The 19,553-nt window shown below is 31.3% G+C and overlaps 1 protein-coding gene and 1 long non-coding RNA gene across 4 annotated transcripts; both read left to right on the top strand.

Annotated features, from left to right (window-relative positions):
• Positions 1–2,415: 2,415 nt before the first annotated feature.
• On the top strand, positions 2,416–5,334 carry LOC111711970 (uncharacterized). The gene is made up of 4 exons (XR_002767356.1): positions 2,416–2,523; positions 2,917–2,995; positions 4,648–4,803; positions 5,253–5,334. It is a non-coding gene; the product is annotated as an uncharacterized LOC111711970 (long non-coding RNA).
• Positions 5,335–6,707: 1,373 nt separating this feature from the next.
• On the top strand, positions 6,708–12,833 carry LOC111711971 (uncharacterized). 3 transcript variants are annotated; one of them, XM_023486466.1, is made up of 8 exons: positions 6,708–6,832; positions 7,329–7,446; positions 8,475–8,627; positions 8,913–9,017; positions 9,620–9,740; positions 10,185–10,257; positions 10,939–11,312; positions 11,359–12,833. In XM_023486466.1, the coding sequence occupies exons 1-8, from the start codon at positions 6,756–6,758 to the stop codon at positions 11,397–11,399; spliced, it is 1,062 nt and encodes a 353-aa protein (XP_023342234.1). In that variant the 5' UTR covers positions 6,708–6,755; the 3' UTR covers positions 11,400–12,833. The 3 variants fall into 3 exon arrangements, with proteins under 3 accessions (XP_023342234.1, XP_023342236.1, XP_023342235.1); XM_023486468.1 differs by lacking the exon at positions 6,708–6,832 and adding an exon at positions 6,867–6,970 and having other exon boundaries at positions 10,939–12,833; XM_023486467.1 differs by lacking the exon at positions 6,708–6,832 and adding an exon at positions 7,021–7,200 and having other exon boundaries at positions 10,939–12,833.
• Positions 12,834–19,553: the final 6,720 nt, after the last annotated feature.

The raw sequence follows: 19,553 nt of genomic DNA on the forward strand, positions 1-19,553 counted from the left end.
ATAATTTCATTAGAATTTAGTTTTGGTAATTTTATTGCATAAAATCCATTCAAATGCCTTAGTTAAAGACAAGTGTTTAAATAAATGCAGAATAATGAAATTGTAGGGTAAAAACTAAAATATTTAATAACATATCATTCATTTCCCTTCCACTTCCTGTATATTTCTTTTCCCCTACACTTCCTCGTTATCCCCCCTACACTTCCTCTGTATTAGCTCCCACTTCCCTTGCACGTCTCTTTATTTGCTCTTACAATTCCCCTCCACTTCCAGTAAACTTCCCCTCCACCTACTGTATACTCCCCCCTACACTTTCCTTCCACTTCATTTGTATTTTCCTCCCTACCGCTTCCCTATGTGCACTTTCTCTTTTTTCCACTCAGCTTTTACTTCCTTCATTATAACATTATGTTAGTGTTATTTCTCTTCAATATATTAATATGATACATGCAATAACACCTCTATTATTTAATATTATTACGAGTGTTATTAATATTTTATATCAAATAGATACGACATAGAAATATATAAATCAATATATTAGTCTTGGCTATCATCAAAAGTAAAATTGAGTAAAACTGTGCTGTTCATAAATTATTGCCGAACGTTTAAATTAAAAAATATCATATTCGACAACCACGCATAAAACGTAAGATTAAAGAAAACATTCTTCAGATTAAAAAAATATATCAATCCTAATATTTCGTTTCAGATCTAAGCTGAAAGCAATTTGGGTTTCGGGTCATCATCTGTCTATTCAGATAGATTTTAAGATGTTTTAAAAATAATCAATTTTAAAGTAAATGATATCAAATATTTAAGTCATGATATAATCCTAACTTTTCAATTCTGTTTTATTAATAACCCACAAATCGATTAATTTAATACAAAAATAAAAAATCTAAAATCCTACTACTATGTTTTTTTTCAAATTTTTAATCATTATTTTCCCCCAGATGTTATGTATGTATTTTCCGAGTTGTATAGATAAATAATTTTTAAGGGAAAAATAAATAAANATGATATTTCGCCATGTATCCTAAATTTCTCAAAAAGAAAATGCTTGCAAAGGTTAATATTAAAATATTTTAGTATTTTATTTATTTGAACTCATTCCAAAATTATGAAAATCATATTTGATTTTTGCTGCTCGACAAAAACATCATTCTCGAATATTCGCCAACTAATTGGGCCGCGGTAAAAAATGGCGGAAAGTTTTGAGTGGAAAATCCTGGAAAAGATTTAATATTTTCACGTGTAGAGATACTGGCAGAACTCCGAAACATTGATTGACACATATGCTCTGAAGCATTATTACTTTTCCCGCGAAATCTTTATTTCTTTAGGAATGCTGATTAGTTGACAACTTGTCAGTTCACATCATTATTGTTATATATATGTATACACACTTTAGTATACATATTATGTGCACGTAACTTTTGGTAAAAAATGTTTGTTTCTTAAAGTTTCAAACAATTTGTATGTTCAATAGTTGGCTCTTTTCACATTAACTACTTCTGTTCATGAGATCCAGTCAGTGGAAAACTTTGTTAGATCAGATGTAATGTTTATAATTTTAGTTTGTTACTTAAATGGCTACCTTTATAAGTTAAGACTTCAGTGACGACTGTACGGAATTTATCTAGTATTTATTTGCTTCTTAAATTCCTGGTACACTCTAGCTGTTAACCTGTATTAATCTTTGCCAGATCATCAAATATCATGGTCCAAATTAAACCTTCAGACCTTTTTATTCAAACAGTTTCAGGTCGTCATTATATAAGTCTCCTCCTGAATGGGTAACCCTGTATGTTACAATGCAAACCTAAAAAATTGTATCGAAAAAAAATTCCCACAAACTGGGTGAAGGACATTCTGAAGATTGGAGGATGAAGGGAATCCAATGTATTAGTGTCATTCAGGGTTGTTAAGGTGTTAAAATATCATATATCTGTTTATATTATAACAGGTCTAAGGGGATATTTAAGGGGGGGGGGGTAAGGGGCCTTCTGAACTTGACAGGCTATACAAGAAAGGGGGATAAGGTTGGACAAATATTTTCATATTTCTGTACACTGTACAGTTTGTTATGATACAGTTGAAGGGAGGGAGATATACAAGTTACAAATATTACTGTAGATTTTGTACATACAGTTCACTTTATGCACTTTGCACTGTACATACAATGAATTTTACTGGTTCACTGCACTTCCAATAAAATTTACATGTACACTGTACATAATATTAACTGTACACTTTACATTTAGTAAATTGCACATATACTGTTCGTATACAATAAACTGTATTTATACACTGTAAACTTACTTCAATGAACGGACATCATAAATATCAATAGTAAACTAGCTGTGTATGTACACTGTACATATAATGAACTGTACATGTACACTGGACATAAAATAAACTGTACACTGTCCAGGAGTCTCTGGTTTCTGAGTACCACTATGAGGAGAGCCTAGATGAGGAACGAGCAAGAAATCTTCTTTCTTTTGGAGACGATTACAGGTAAATATCTATCTATCTATCAACCTTTATATCTATCTATCAAACTTTATATTTATCTATCTATCCATCTATCTTGCTATTTATATATCTATATATTTTTCTATATAACTATCAATATTTCTATCTATCTATCTAACAACTATCTACGTATCATATCTATCGTAAATCTATCGTATCTGTCTTTTTAGCCAGGAGTTTTTTATCCTACCTACGAACCTATCGACCTACGTGCCTTTCCACCAATCTACTTACCTCTTACTTAACTAGCTACCTAGCTACATACCTACCTTTCTATCAGACGTAACTGCCTACCTACTTACTTACCTACCTCACTAATGTTATACATGTACAAATTAAAATCTCAAATGAAAAGCTGTTCATATTAATATTAAGGAATTACATCTCCAGCTTGTCCAGCAGCCAGAGCAGTATTTCAAGCAGAACTCAGAGAAGAAGAAGAAAAAAACAAAGGGTATTATTTCACAGTACATTTCACAGTATACTTAACAGTACACCTTTTTAATACACTTTAAATAAATTTTTTACTAACTTTTAACAGTAGGATTTACAGTACAGTTAGCAGTATATTTTACAGTATATTTTGCAGTATTTTTTACAAAACACTTTAAAGGTCAGTTTACAGTACAACTTACAGTACATTTTTCAGTACACTTTACGGTACTCTTTACAGTATATTTTACAGTACACTTTACAGTACATTTTAAAGTACATTTTACAGTACACTTTACAGTACACTTTAAAGTACACTTTACAGTACACTTTACAGTACACTTTACAGTACACTTTACAGTACACTTTACATTACACTTTACAGTACACTTTACAGTACACATTACAGTACACTTTACAGTTCACTTTAAAGTACACTTTACAGTACACTTTACAGTACACTTTACAGTACACTTTACAGTACACTTTACAGTACAACTTACATTACATTTTACAGTACACTTTACAGTAAACTTTACAGTACACTTTACAGTACACTTTACAGTACACTTTACAGTACACTTTACAGTAAACTTTACAGTACACTTTACAGCACACTTTACATTACACTTTACAGTACACTTTACAGTGCACTTTACAGTACACTTTACAGTAAACTTTACAGTACACTTTACAGTACACTTTACAGTACACTTTACAGTACACTTACAGTTCACTTTACAGTTTACTTTACAGCATACTTCTATGTATATATATCTATATATATCAATTTATATATACATAAATACTTTATCTGTGAATATATTTATTCATTTATCTTCTCTTCTTGGTATATTTGTCATGAACATGAATATATAAAGGATTCTTTAATATATTATCATAATTTCTTCCATTATCTTTTCTACGCATCATTGCATTTATATTTTGTGTAAAAACATTGTTTATAGACGTACATGGAACTTTATCAATAGGACTCATGTCTATAACTATATCCGTTTATATATGTTTCTTTACATTTAAACTGTGCTTTTTCAATTGAAAAAAAGTTACTGAATTATGATACATAATAAGACTAAAATCGAATTTAACTCGAAGTCCGTACTGCTTTTTTTAGTTAATATTGTTCACTATTTTTGCAATAGTTTCAGCTGTCTAGAATTGAATATCAGACAATATGATTGATTATATGCAAATATTGTCGAAGATTGTGCAATATTTTGCAAATTCTAATCTAATGCAATTGTTTTTATTCAATCAATCATTTACGCATTCAGCTTTCATCACAGTGAAACATTTCAGAAATTGTGCCTGTAAATTATTGTCTGAAAATGAATTTTGCTCTGGTATTCTAGTAAAAATGACAATCAATTAAGAAACGACTTTAGAACGACTTTAGAACGACTTTAGAAATGTTAAAGACGAAGTCCAATGTTAAGACTATTTGGTTATAAGGCTATTTTTAAAAGCACGAAAGACTGGGATTATTTCATGATTTTTGTTTCAAGAATTATATTGGGGTTACATTAGGTTGAAAAATCAATGCCGCAAACACTTTCCAATATTAAAGACGATCTTTTCGTGACTGTCATAATTAGTGGGGCACCCTGTATGTACTGGAATTGCAACTATACTGCAACAACTAATTTATTTCAGGGAGCAGTACGCGGTACAGGATCTGGGTCTGATACAGAGTACAGCGAGGTGTACAGTGTACTGAACGAGAGTGGGAGAGAGTACAGTACAGTAGAGAGTAGAACATGTGAACTACATTGTACTGGATACCTTCATCAAACACAGTACATACAATATGTAAGACTTAAAAGTACAACAAAATAGATTCTTTGAAAAGCATATAAATTGTGGGAATTCGAGATAATCAAAAAACGCTTCTTTTACGTAAAAATCAGTTTTATTTCTTCCTTAGTTGAAATACAAGGTTGCTCATTACTTTTTCAAGTTTAAAGGAAATTAGAATGTAAAGAGTTAATCGTTTTCTCTCTTCCTGCTTCATTCAGTTTAATTACCTTCTGAACATATATTAAACAATTGCAATGCTATAAACTAAACTACATCTGAACGCAACCTTCCATTTAAAACAATACACTGCAAAACCTATTATTAGTTCTAAGATTTTCTAAATGTGGTCTGCTATTTTTTTTAAATTGACAAAGATACTTTAAAATTTGCCCAGGGTTTCAAATTTTTAATATAATAATAAATTAAAATAATATCCAATAACATCCAATCTATTATTGTAGGCTGAACTAGTATCTATATGTGGAGAGAATATTAATATGCTGGTAGAACTCATCCAATCTATTATTATAGGCTGAACTAGTATCTATATGTAAGTTAGTATACGGTGAATGTTCATCTAACACGGCAGAGATGCCAGATGTCTGTTTATCATTTGTGTTATTGTTTACAATCTTTATTATTGTTGTTAAGCAAAAACTAGTTCTTCAGCAGTCCAAAAACGTCACAGCAAAGTGTACGGAAACCCTATCGCCCCCTCCTTCTATTCAATTCTCCTTGCAAATTATCACAGAAGTCTGAATTTTTGTGATCTACAGGGTGTCTCTGAAAAAAGTGTGTTTAGGCTTTTTAGCCTAGTAAACAACATTGTTTTGTGTTAAAAAGGGCTTCTTGGAGGTATAATTGCATGACATTTTTTTCTCTAAAGTGCCGTTTAACCTCCAAAATTAGGTATAATATTCGAAAATGTGCTCGGTCCCATTTCCTAAGATATTAATTGCGTTTTCACCCACTTGACGTCGTTTTATTCTACTACAATATGAGCCTAGTAGGTAAAATGTCCATAAATTGGGGGGTCGTCGTTGAAACATTTTATTCTAATATATCGTTTTTGCCTTCAAAATGTACTCAAAATGTAGTCTGTCCCTTTTCAAAAGATTTTCAAAAACATTTTAAATCTTTTTTCGTCTTTTGATTTTAAAAATGCTCAATTCTATCATTGAAAATGTGAAATTTTTTCTATTCTACCGTATAAAGCGTAAACATAAAATTATAATTTGAATATCCTTTAAAAATCTTTGAAAAGGAGACCGAGCACATTTTCGAATTTAATTATTAGTGCCGCGTTTGAAGGTTAAAGCGGTATTTTAGAAAAAAAAAATATTTCATCGACTACACCCTTGTTATATGTTGTATCGTGTTTTGTAACAAAACAGAAAGAATAATATCAATATTGATTCTATGTAACCCAGCCGATTTAAAGAAACCAACTAAATGCTTTATTGGAATTTGTTTATATTTAGTTTCAGCCAGTAGATTTTATTGGTCGTAAATCTGTCAATTTCTGTCTTTAATGAATTATAAACATATTTTATTTATTTATGATTTTATTTGGATTATTATCATATCATCTATCTCATTGATCGTGTAAATATTTAAAGTTTATAAATAAACTTTTCACAACAAAGTTTTAAAGGAACAGTCAACTTAATTTGTATTGTCTTGTTATTCAAACATTGCAAACGATGCTTATTAAACCTTGATAAAGGTATTGACGAAAAGCTATAACTTTTTAAAAACTTTCCCGGAAAGTGTCCCGTGGATTTCTGCAAAAAAAAATGGGATCAAGAAAATAAAAAAGATTGATCACTTTCAAGATAGCTATGGTCGATTTTCTATTTTATTAGTTTAATGAAACTTTTAAAAGACCGACCAATTAGTTATTTGTAAAACAATCCTTTTTATAAATATATTTATTTGTAGTACTGCTGAACCGATGGAACCGTATGAGAGAAAGGATTGAAGACAATGTTCATCAAGCACAGATATATAATAATCTCAGAGTAGATATAGATCAGTTCAGGTATAGAGATATATAGTAATCTCAGAGTAGATATAGATCAGTTCAGGTATAGAGATATATAATAATCTCAGAGTAGATATAAATCAGTTCAGGTACAGAGATATATAATAATCTAAGAGTAGATATAGATCAGTTCAGGTATAGAGATATATAATAATCTCAGATTAGATATAGTTCAGTTCAGGTATAGAGATATATAGTAATCTCAGAGTAGATATAGATCAGTTCAGGTATAAAGATATATAATAATCTCAGAGTAGATATAGATCAGTTCAGGTATAAAGATATATAATAATCTCAGAGTAGATATAGATCAGTTCAGGTATAAAGATATATAATAATCTCAGAGTAGATATAGATCAGTTCAGGTATTTAGATAAATAAAAATCTCAGAGAAAGTATAGATGAATGAAAGGAAGGAAGGACGAAAGGAAGGATGAAAAGATGAATGAAAGGAAGGATAAAGGGAAGAGTGAAAGGAAGAATTAATTCCTAGGATGGACCTGAGTATGCTACTGGAGCGTGTAGAGGATCCTGTGTATGATCGGGATGAGGTTGTAAATCTTGAACCTGGTTCTCAGAGTACACTAGAAAACAGGATTCAAACACTCAAGGTACATAAACATACAAAAAGTAGTAATTTCTGGCTATCTGTCATGCAGTACCCATGTTCTATTATATCTAAATACAACAAAAAAAAAAATATCTAAACGAAAAATAAAACACCAATTAAAACAAACAAAAAAGAAAAACGGACAAATTCGTGAATTAGATGCATCAACCAAATGGAATAATCTTTGTAAGTTGTTATGGTTGTTTATTAAACTGAATATTCAGATATCAGACAAAAACGAACAGTAACTTGCCAGTACTGTCTGTATATTAAATTAACAAGTACTCAATGAACACAAAAGTTGTATGAGTACGAACACAAGCATAAATAATCAAAATCGTTGAAAACATTATTTATTGGCGTTTAGTCTGACCAGAATAATTTTTATTGAACGTAGAACCTAAAGTTATGCATGGATGTTTGAATATTTAAATAAAGACATTTTTCATCATTACTTATTGAACCTTGCCTCTATTCAAGGGAACCATTAGCTCAGCAGTTGCAACCAAGCCTACTTCTTGGGGTCAGGGGTTCAAATCCTACAAAACCATTGACAGGGGTTAGATATAGGACGCCCCTCCCCCTTTCTCCTCCCTGAGCTTTGAACTTTTAAGCATAGTCGGTAAAATTCAATCAAGATTAATTTAAAAACAATCAATGATCGGAGAACTTTAGATTATCATATATACGTTCAAATAGAAAACCAATTCATAAATACTTCATTATCATACAAATAATCAAGAGTTCTTCTACATACTTTAGAATTCAAGATGTGTGTAAAAATATTATTAGGTCAGCACATGTGCATTGATACAAATTGCTGACATCTCAATATTTTGCATGTGTTGTATTTATTTTTCTTAAAAAAATGATTGTTCGTAGATTTTTGGTTTTTTTATATCAAGCTTGCAAAATCATCAAATCTCAAATATAAACAATGTTTAATATAAAAATTGGACTTTATTGTAAAAATTATTCTTTCTTGAGAAAAATATTAAATTTTCTTGTCTTAATCGTGTTATGTTCAAGGAGGGTATGTCTGAGTTGTCCACCTTCAAAACAACGTTGTTCCAGTTAAACTTGTCAGTTCACAACCTACTGGCGGAGATATCAACGAGGTCCCCTAGGTTTCCCGGCCCAGCTACAACCTCCTCCCGGCTCAACCAACCAGATCTACCTCAGGTAAATTCACTTTCTCAACAAATGTACTGCAGTGTCCGGAAGAAAATAGACAACGCTAACAAACTACTGAACAATACTGCGTTTGTTTACATTTCTCCCAGAAACTGCAGTACTGTACCCTTTTTATAAACGGTTTATAAATTAGCAAATGTTTTTTTGCCAAAATTGACAGAAAGTTGAATTTTTCTGCGATCTTTTGAGCAAGAAAGACAAATCGACTTTGTTTAAAAAAGAGCGGGGGTGTAAAATCCTAAAAAATGTGCAATGTATATTTTCTATTGGTAGGGAGGACTGCTGCAGGCTAAAGAACTTCAGGGACAAGTTGTTCATCTCTATACTCTGTGGGATAATGCACATCATAAGATTGCTGGGGGGCTCTCCAGAACACAAGTAGGTTTAAATATATCACTATTATGCGTCCTCTATAGAGTGTCCTCTACAGAGTGTGTCCTCAATGTGTGTTCTCAATAGGGTGTCCTTAATGTGTGTTCTCAAAAGAGTGTCCTCAATGTGTGTCCTCAATAGAGCGTCATCAAAAGAGTATCGTCAATGTGTTTCATCAAAAGAATGTCCTCAATAGATCGTCCTCAATAGATCGTCCTCAATAGATCGTCCTCAATAGATCGTCTTCAACAGATCGTCTTCAACAGATCGTCCTCAATAGATCGTTCTGAATAGATCGTCCACAATAGAGCATCCTCAATAGAGGGTGTCCTCAATGTGTGTTTTCAATGGGGTGTCCTTAATGTGTTTCCTCACCAATAGAGCGTCATCAAAAGAGTGTCCTCAATGTGTTTTATCAATAGATTGTCCTCAATAGATTAAGGGTGCCCTTGATGTGTGTTCTCAATAGCGTTTTCTCAATGTGTGTCCTCAATAGAGCGTCCTTGATAAGTGTGATCAAAAGAGCATCATCAATGATTATCAAAAAAGAACGGTCAAGAAAGTAATATAGTTAGTAATATTTATATAAAAAATACCCTATTGTGCAGGACTCCCTAAGAAGATTGAGTAGTTTTGAAACTGAACTCCTGGAGCTTAGAGCATCACTCAGCAAAGACGTAGCAAACCTCAAGAAGAGCAGACGACGACGAAGTAAACATTCTTCCTCAGGTAACCCTTTATTTCCAATATGATTCATGTCTGGTAAAAGTTACCAACACTTTTAGAAAAAAAACTTTGTGGTAATTTTATCTAAAATATCTTTCAAACATTGTCATTGTCAATTGTCATTTCAAAGCTACCTGTCAATTGTCATTTGCTTGGACTCACTTAGCATTCGTATTCGCAGGGTTATCTAAACATATCGGTCATTTGCAAGGCTCAGTTAGTATTCCTGTTCGCAGGAGAGCACAAGTCTTGGCTAACAGCTTTGGTCAAATAATACTTTTAGAAAAGAACCAAAAGGGGTTTTTCAGGACGTAATCAACGTAATTATGAAGAAGAAAAAGTTTTGTCATGCGTAGAAAATAATCTTCCATATTGAGAATATGTTAACATGTAAAAGTGACGTTTTGCATTGAATGTTCAGATTTAAAATTATATTTTTTATTACAGGAGATTCTGGGATCAGTGATAGCTATGAGGTTTCAGAGCAGGATATACCGGCCAGAGAAGAGAAATTTAACAGGTTATTAATCATTCATTGATTCATTTATTTGTGTATTTATGTGTTACATTAAGGGATTGTATAATTGTAAGCGTATATGTCCAAGGACCTTCCATGCAAAGTTTGCAAGGGTTCACAACCATACCCTTGAAACTATAAATTGATTAATAATGCGGAAGATACTGTCATTTGTTTGACTCGAAAAGTATTAATTCTTATATCATTTTAATTGTTTCTCAAAGCAAGAAATGCGTAAGTCATCTTTTCAGGGAAACCACAAATGAGAATGAACGGTTAGAATAAACAAAACATCGATGTTTAATTAATTCATGCTTGATCAGACATAGCGTTACACACTAGAATTTACCTAGAGGGCGCTGGTTCATTTGGTGTACAGTCTCGTTTTACATAGTATAAGCTGGTTCATTTGGTGTACAGTCTCGTTTTACATAGTATAAGCTGGTTCATTTGGTGTACAGTCCCGTTTTGCATGGTATAATCTATATGTGTACTGTACAGCTCTGGTTGGTTACATGTAGGCTCTTGACGGTTCTTGAAATGAATTTGACTTAACTGTTGTTGTCATCTTTGCATGGAGGTTCACTTGAAATTACGCTTACAATTCGTTAACCGTTACTAACTTACTTTGCAATACTAATATTGATATTTTTTTATTCAAGATAAAAACAATCTTAATTGCAGATTACGGTTGCTTGCCGTTAGCCTCGAGGAAACTTTACCTCCAGATTGTGAAGCTCTTCAGCTCATAACATCAACACTACATTCAACCCAGGTGGAGCTAAACCAGCTCAAGAGGGTGTATAGAACACTCAGGATAAAGAAGGGCCGGGTAGGAAGGCTGGAGGGGGTAAACGAACGAAAAGAGGCTGGGAAGGAGAAGATGGAGGTTTGTATCGAAGATGGCAGAATAAAGAAAAGTCCAAAGGTTGATGCGTCACGGATGAGAAGGGTTGGAAGGTTTGCTGTAATAATAAACCTACTTCTTCTCCTAGTCCTACTTATAGCCTGGGTTATGGAACCTAGGTGTTGCGATACCTACTCAAATCTTTCATTTGGTCCACACCTTAGATATATCAATGGTCCACCTCCAATATAATATTGGTCCACACCTTAGATATATCAATGGTCCTCCTCCAATATAATATTGGTCCACACCTAAGATATATCAATGATCCACCTCCAATATTGGTCCACACCTCAGATATATCAATGGTCCACCTCCAATATTGGTCCACACGTCAGTAGATATATCAATGGTCCACCTCCAATATTGGTCCACACGTCCTCAGATATGTCAATGGTCCACCTCCAATAAGATTCAGAACACATATGTATGGTCCATTAAAAAAGCATCATTAAAGATTATGATTATTTCTACAAAATTTATCCCCAAAGAAGCCTAAATTTCATCCCACTGTAAATATTCCCACTAAAATTTGCAAATCTAAAACATGTGTATCTCTTCATATCAACAAAGAAAAACATTATTTATAAAGTATAATCTAACTTTTTGATTTAAAAAATGAAAAAATAAACTGCCTTGTGAAAGTATTTCAGGGGTGATTAAACCTCAAAGGATTAAAACAAAAGTCATTTGAAATGCAATTTATTTCTATTTAAGCTCAAAAGTCTAAAAGTGTTTCAATGTCCAAAAAAATAAACTAATTTATCGAGCGAAGGAAATTTCGAACATGTTAATATTATTGTCAAATGTTCTGTATATTTTAAATCTAACCCCAGTGCTAAAAGTTAAAATTTAGTAAATTATGAATATTATAAGAATAGTCTTCAACATTTTTATTTATAACTCAAGTAGAAAATTTAAAATTTTATATTTAAAAAAACTGAAACCAAAATGATTTAACTGTTTTTACAGCTGTACCTGAAGTTCTGAACTGTTTCTTGTTATTTATAAAAAGTAAATATTTTCACTTTTTAAATTACCACGTAAGGTAACTAGGAATTTTCACAGACTTGTTAATCATGAATATCGTTTTTGAGCAATTTTAGGATGAGAATTATTTAGTGTACACTGTAAAAGTTTCTGCACTATGTATACATATGTTTACTTTCACACCTAGAATTGAAAGCAATGATATTTCTACCTAAGTTATTGTCTGTTTGTGTTTAGTTACGTAGTAACTATTCTTTTTACACTGGTTGCCTTATGCATGCCGCTAGTGAAATGATTTCCGTTAAAATTTTAAATTGTAATGTACTGTTTATTGTTTAGTGCTGTACAGTGTACATAAATATTGTTAGCTGTACAGGGTTGAATGATCTAAAATAAATAGACACAATTTTCTGTCAATTGATATTTCATATATCCTTGTACAGTATATGTACATGAATAATGCATATAAGCATGTACATGAATGTCTTTATATATACATAAATATATACTAACTATGTACAGCACTATAAAGAAGCGTTATGTTATAAAACCGCCAGGAATGGTTTACTGCCAAAAAATTTGAAATTATATAAATTTTAAAGATCCCCGAATTTCTTTTAAACCACCCCCCCTGACATCTGAGGTTTGTAAAGTGTATAAAAATAAATACTACTTATATTAACATATTTTTTGTAAAGACAAGAGAAAAGAGAAAAAGTGACGTTTACAAGATTTATCACGGTTTTTACCCACTCTTTTAGGGTAGTCAGTGGTTTAGAAATATTATTGATTATTTTCAGGGGCATAGGGGCCATTAATTAGGAATACTGGAAGATAGTAGCAGCATATTTCTGTGCTCCCTCGGAGCCGCCTAGATTTACAACGGAGTAAAAAATATCCACGCAACCTCCTACTGGAGGATATTTTAAAACAACTCAGGACACTGCTATTTAACATTCACGCAACCTCCCATCAGAGGTTTTTTTAAACAACTTCTCAACAGGAATGATGATGATTTACTTTCATACCCTGAACTAACCAATGCATCTCGCATTTAGCTTCTTGAATTATTCAATTATTTAATCCCGATATCTGTGCAACCTTATGGTGCAAAGCTTTAATATTTAAAACTTTGATTATTTGAGCTAACAGAATTCACATTTAGAAAAATTAATGGTCTACTTCTGTCTAGTTTGCTGTGTAAAGGGATGGTAAGCCTTTACTCCCTTTCATTTTCTTGATCTACATGAATATCTTTGACGAATCTTTATTTTTATCTAATTTGTGATTTAAATTAGTAAAAAAAAGTTTATTTGTAACTTGCAAGCATATTTATTTTATGTAAAATTAAAAATTGTCTTTGTCTTAAAATGACAAAGAAGCAGATTTCACATGACTCGAGAGGACATTTACTGCACATGTTTTTCAAGCTTTTGTATTACTCCATGGCTGAATTTTGCAAAAATTACTCGTAATTCTGAAAATTTGCGAGTTGTTTTGCAAATTCTTAAATATACACTAGGGTGAGTAAAAAAACAGAATTATCGATGTTTGGACAACATTTTCGAAATTTTTGTTTTGCTTGGATTTTAGGCATAACAAATTTAATGTGTTAAAAAATCCGTGAAACCTAATTTTTATAGAGTGGAAATAAAAACAATAAACAAATGCGTCGAAAAATTAACGATGATTTTTGGTTGCAATATCTGAATGATTTGTTTGGAATTAAAAAGATTTTTTTACGATCCAAGTCGTATGTTGCCACTTTATCAATTTGTATGGACGCTATACGTTCTTTGGTATGAGTCGTTTTAACAAACTTCTCCTTATAGACGCAACAGATAGAAGAAAGGTTAGTAGTGATCACCATCAATAATTTTTCCCAGTAAGTTTTTACCCCCTTTCATTTTTCGCGAACACTCCCTTTAATACGATCTTTATCCTCTTTTCTAAATATTATTTACAATTTATTTTAAAAGTATGATTTCATTTTGCCTACATATAGTAAATCTTCTAAACCTTCTTAGTTCTTGAACCTCAAGAAATATCCGCTAACAGCTTAATCTTTTTATTGACATTGAGTTAACCAAATCCTTGATATGAATTTATTACAGCTTACCGTTCAATCACTTTATTTACTTTGTAACTATGAGAACACATTTTCCACCTTTTCATCCTCCACATTGTTATTCATGTTTATTATCATAACTGAATGTTATGGTCGGATTAAAAATCTGGAGCTGAAAACTTTAGAATTGTGAATAATGTGGTCAATGCTTGATCTTCTTATCTAATCTCAAGATTAATTTGATTTTTAGTTTGTATCCTGGAAAGTGTTTAGAGTTCATCAGAGTTGCGTATGCAAAATCAGAAACAGCTGATCAGAATCCATGAAAATTTGAAATTTTAAGCGCCATTTAAGTGGTCGGAATCTGGTATATAAAAAAGACAGAAAAAGAGCAGTAAATTAGAAATGTTCAAATTGGATATTTAGATTGTTTGATTAGCCAGAGTTTAAGGGAGTAGCCGGCACGTTTGTACGGTACATATATTTGTCAGCAGAGCGCAAATTTATGCATTAAATCCTCATTAATTGTTTAATTTGGAGGGATGATTTTGAGAACCGGATTTATAAAAATTATTCAAAAATGACGAAGAAAAATGTATCAAAATTTCTACAGTAAACTAATTAGTTCTTTAAGATTCGAAATTTGTCAATAAATTAATTCTAGGATCAATTGTTTCTTTTTCATCATTATATTAATTTTCTTATTCTTTATAAAGGAATTGAGTCTTAGCCACAAACTCAAACTTTCTAATACCTATATCTCTACAACCAGATGATGTAAACCTTTGATATTCCATCAGAATTCACGGTTTGAAATAACTAAGGTCTACGACACTGGGTTGTGAAGATAAAGGGATTAATAAATCCGAGTTTGTGACAAAGACTCAATTCCTTTGTTTGCAGATTTCTTCAAATTCTTCAAATGTCGTTTTTTCATTAAAAATGCCAGGAAATCTGCAGAAAATGTTTTTGAAAATTGAGACATTACAGAAACCAATAACTGAACAAGATTAGTTATTTTCGATGATAAGAGTTAATTTTTATTTACTCAACCTGTTCCCAAACAACTAATTAGTTTACTGTATACTTCTTTGTTATTTTTTTCGGGGTCGTCATTGAATAATAAAACCGATTTTCAAAATCATCCATTCAAGAAGAACAATAAATGAGGTTTTTAAAGATTGTATTAAAGACATACATTGAATAAAATACGAATAAATGAATCATTTTCTGAACATTACTTTTAAAACTGGATTAACACTTATTTATGGCTTTTGAATTGAATATTATGCACAAACTAACTTTCTTTCATCTTTGTTATTCGCTTTTTATTGTTTAATTGTTTAACACAAAACAATGCGAAAGCATTTAAGTAAACAAATTGTTGTTTTTTTCGTTTAAAGAAAGAAATTCGTTTAAAAATTCTATTTTAAAAAGTGGAAAAAGAGTAAGTTACAGAAACGAAAGGTAGGGAAGGAAAGAATAAGAAAATAAAAATCCGGAAATAAAGAATGGATAGCTTAAAGAATTAGATAATTGAAGAGGAGAGGAAAGGAAAGAAAATAAATGAAGGATGGAATAGGAGTGAAAATGAAAAATAGAAAAGAAGGGGACATATATACTTGATTTGTGCGTTTGTGTCCAAAAAACGTCAAAACGGCTGAACCGATCGGACCCAAATTTTGTGTGGGACCTCACATGACTCCAGGGAAAGTTTATGGAACATCAAAATCGGAAAATGAAATTCTTGGATATAGTTTTTTTTTTGAAAATGCGCGCGCCTATTAAAAAAAAATCCACCAAAATTTGAAATTGATATAAAATGGCTGACTTTCAGAGCAACAGTTAAAGGCTAAAATTATTTAGCCTTAAAGCCTAGTCTAGTAAAAATGGAAGAGTGGAGAATTCGAGTGGGAGATAAATGCAAATAAAAGAGTGCAGGGGGAAAAAAGTGGGATAGGAAAGAAAATTGAAAAGTAAAGAAAATAAAAGTGAGAGAGAAAAGAAAAAAAAAGAGTGCAGGGAATAAAAGTGAGAGAAAAGGCAATATTTGTGAAAGTGGAGAAAGTGAGATGAAAACGGAGAAAAGAAAAAGAATAAAAGAACCGATAAGTTTTGTCCCTGAGAATATAAATTTAGAAAAGAAGGGAAGGGGAATAAAAAGAGGGACGGTAGAGGTAAGGGGGGAGGGGTAAATAAACACTCTAACTGATGTTGTTGTGTAAAGTGGTGAAAGAAATAAACGTGAGAATTGCCATGACCTTGTCTGCCTTTTAACATTTTTGACCTGGAGATAGGTATAGGAGAGTTCTCCACTCATGGAGATTCATGAACTTATAAAAAAGGAAAAAATGAGAAAGGATGAAAGGAAGGATGAATGAAAGAAAGAAAAGATGAAAGAAAGGATGAAAGAAATAATGAAAGCAAGATGAAAGAAAGTAAGAAAGGTAGGATGAAAGAAAAAATGAAAGGAAAGATGAAAGATAGGATGAAAGAAAATATGAAAAAAAAGATGAAAGGAAGGATGAAAGAAAGAATGAAAGGTAGGATGAAAGAAAGAATGAAAGGTAGGATGAAAGAAATGATGAAAGAAAGAATGAAAGAAAAGATGACAGAAAAGATGAAAGACAAAATGAAAGAAAAGATTAAAGGAAGGATGAAAGAAAGGATGAAAGGTAGGATGAACGAAAGGATGAAAGAAAGAATGAAAGAAAGAATGAAAGAAAAGATGAAAGAAAAGATGAAAGAAAGGATGTAATAAAGGATGAAAGAAAGGATGAAAGAAAAGATGAAAGAAAAGATGAAAGAAAAGATGAAAGAAAAGATGAAAGAAAAGATGAAAGAAAAGATGAAAGAAAAGATGAAAGAAAAGATGAAAGAAAAGATGAAAGAAAAGATGAAAGAAAAGATGAAAGAAAAGATGAAAGAAAAGATGAAAGAAAAGATGAAAGAAAAGATGAAAGAAAAGATGAAAGAAAAGATGAAAGAAAAGATGAAAGAAAAGATGAAAGAAAAGATGAAAGAAAAGATGAAAGAAAAGATGAAAGAAAAGATGAAAGAAAAGATGAAAGAAAAGATGAAAGAAAAGATGAAAGAAAAGATGAAAGAAAAGATGAAAGAAAAGATGAAAGAAAAGATGAAAGAAAAGATGAAAGAAAAGATGAAAGAAAAGATGAAAGAAAAGATGAAAGAAAANTGCTGCTTCTTCTCTCCAATACTACCTTTAAACTTTCTCCTTGCTTAGATCCCTTGGTTGGACTGCAGCTTCTTCTCTCCAATACTACCTTTAAACTTTCTCCTTGGTTAGATCCCTTGAAGGGACTGCTGCAGACATAATTCAAAGTAACTCTTAATGCAAGGATGGGCACGTCCGATTCATAGGAGTAATCTGACATACATCCAGACATGGCTATAAAAAGTTGCATTAATTTATAAAACTGGGTAGACTTTGAAATACCGCAATGCCTTGATATATTTTATCATATGTCACTAACTTACTTCTACTTTGTTGTCTATATAACTCTAATGCTAAATTTTAAATTTTTAAGAAGTAATTTTAGCGGATTTTTTTTTCAATTAGCTGGCCTTGAAAAATGTTAACTTTACTCTAAGGTCTAGGTCTACAGGTCTATAGGTCTATAGATTCAGATTTATATGATTAATGCGGATTTTAAAAAAATCTGAATGAAAAAATTTATTTTCTGGTCTCCTGGAAAGTCTATAATGTTATTTTTCAAAATATGAAACATCTTGCATTACAAAGAATTATTAAATTTGGTTAGCAGTACCTTTAAATTTAAAGAGCGTGAAATAGAAAATAATAATGGATGAAATAAAACTGAATCAGGGTTTAAAGCGTGGTAAAGTTAATCATAAACCTAAGTCAGGATTTAAAACCCGACAACGTTTTTTTTCACAAACTTTAGAATCGTTTAAAATGACATAACAAGAATAATACAACTCTATTTTGCTTTTTTGAACGGCTTTTTTCAAAAATTTGCTACAGTATGCGAACAAAATATTTTTTGAATCTATTATTTAAATCAATGCTTTCCTTTTAGTGAGTGTAGGTTGCAGAAAATACGGCTGGTTGAGATTTCAGAGACAATTGTACAGAATTTGTTTGCTCCGTTTTTTGCATTCAGGCTTATGTCAAACTGGTGTATGTCTTGATCATTTAGTAAACCACTAACATACTTGAATGATCGAATGCAGAAACTAAAAATTAAGATTTAAAGGGAGTGACCAGCAATGGATGGTAGTTGAACTGAGAACGTAGTATTGTAAAGAACTTTTTAGGATTCATTTGATACATATAAAACGTTTTAATGATGTATAATTGAGTGCAAAGTCGACGTTCAAAATCATCCGTTTGGTGGTTACATTTTGAGAATCAATTTTTTTGATATTATTAATAAATGACGACAAAAAATGTAAAAAAAATTTCTACAGTAAACTAATTAGATGTTAAAGATCATATTTATCAATAGAAATTTAACAATAAATCAGTGTTAGAATCAATTATTTTTTTCATCATTATATTGAATTTCTTATTCTTTTCGAATTTGTTCGCAGATTTCTACGAACTCTTCAAATGTCATCTTTTCAATAAAAAATCCAGAAAATCTACAGAAAATGTTTGTGAACTATGAGACACTACAATAACTAATAATTGAATAAGATTACTCATTTTTTATGAAAAAATATTGTCCAAAAAATAATAAATAATACATTTTTAAAAAGCCCTTGACCATGCCATTTCAAATATGCAAAAAGTTTAGCAAAATTTTATATAACCTGATGTGTAATTATGAAAAACTAAAAATGTGCAAATTTCTTTTGACGGCTTGTTTTCAAACAATTTGCAATAATTTAGTTGCAATCCTTTTCATTATGTCTTAGGCTTTCCAAAAAGCTAAACGTTATCAAAATCTGACAACTGAAAGTGGGTCAAAACAAAGATTTAGTTTGTAACAGGAAAAAGCAGTCATCTAGGTAGTATGCCTGAGGACTCAGGCAGTTGGTATAAAAGCCCGGTTTTAGGCCTAAAGGGAGGGCTTTGGGTATTTAGGAAAAGTCAGAAAATTTCAACAGCCTTAAACTTTTGAGTTTTGTAAAAAAAAAAAAAAAACTACAGGAGGGGTCAAATTGACCCCGCCCCCCCAGCATGAATAAGGTTAAAAAAATGCTTTTCAGTGTTAACCATGTCAAAAGATTAGGTAAATTTTCATATTTGTTTGCACTGAATAGTTAACATATAAGTAACGCTATATACTGATAACATATATTTACACAGTACTTTCCAGACAAACCTTCAGATTAATATACTATTCA

The sequence above is a fragment of the Eurytemora carolleeae genome, unplaced genomic scaffold, assembly GCF_000591075.1.
Source record: "Eurytemora carolleeae unplaced genomic scaffold, Eaff_2.0 scaffold209, whole genome shotgun sequence".
In the NCBI taxonomy this organism is placed as follows: domain Eukaryota; kingdom Metazoa; phylum Arthropoda; class Copepoda; order Calanoida; family Temoridae; genus Eurytemora; species Eurytemora carolleeae.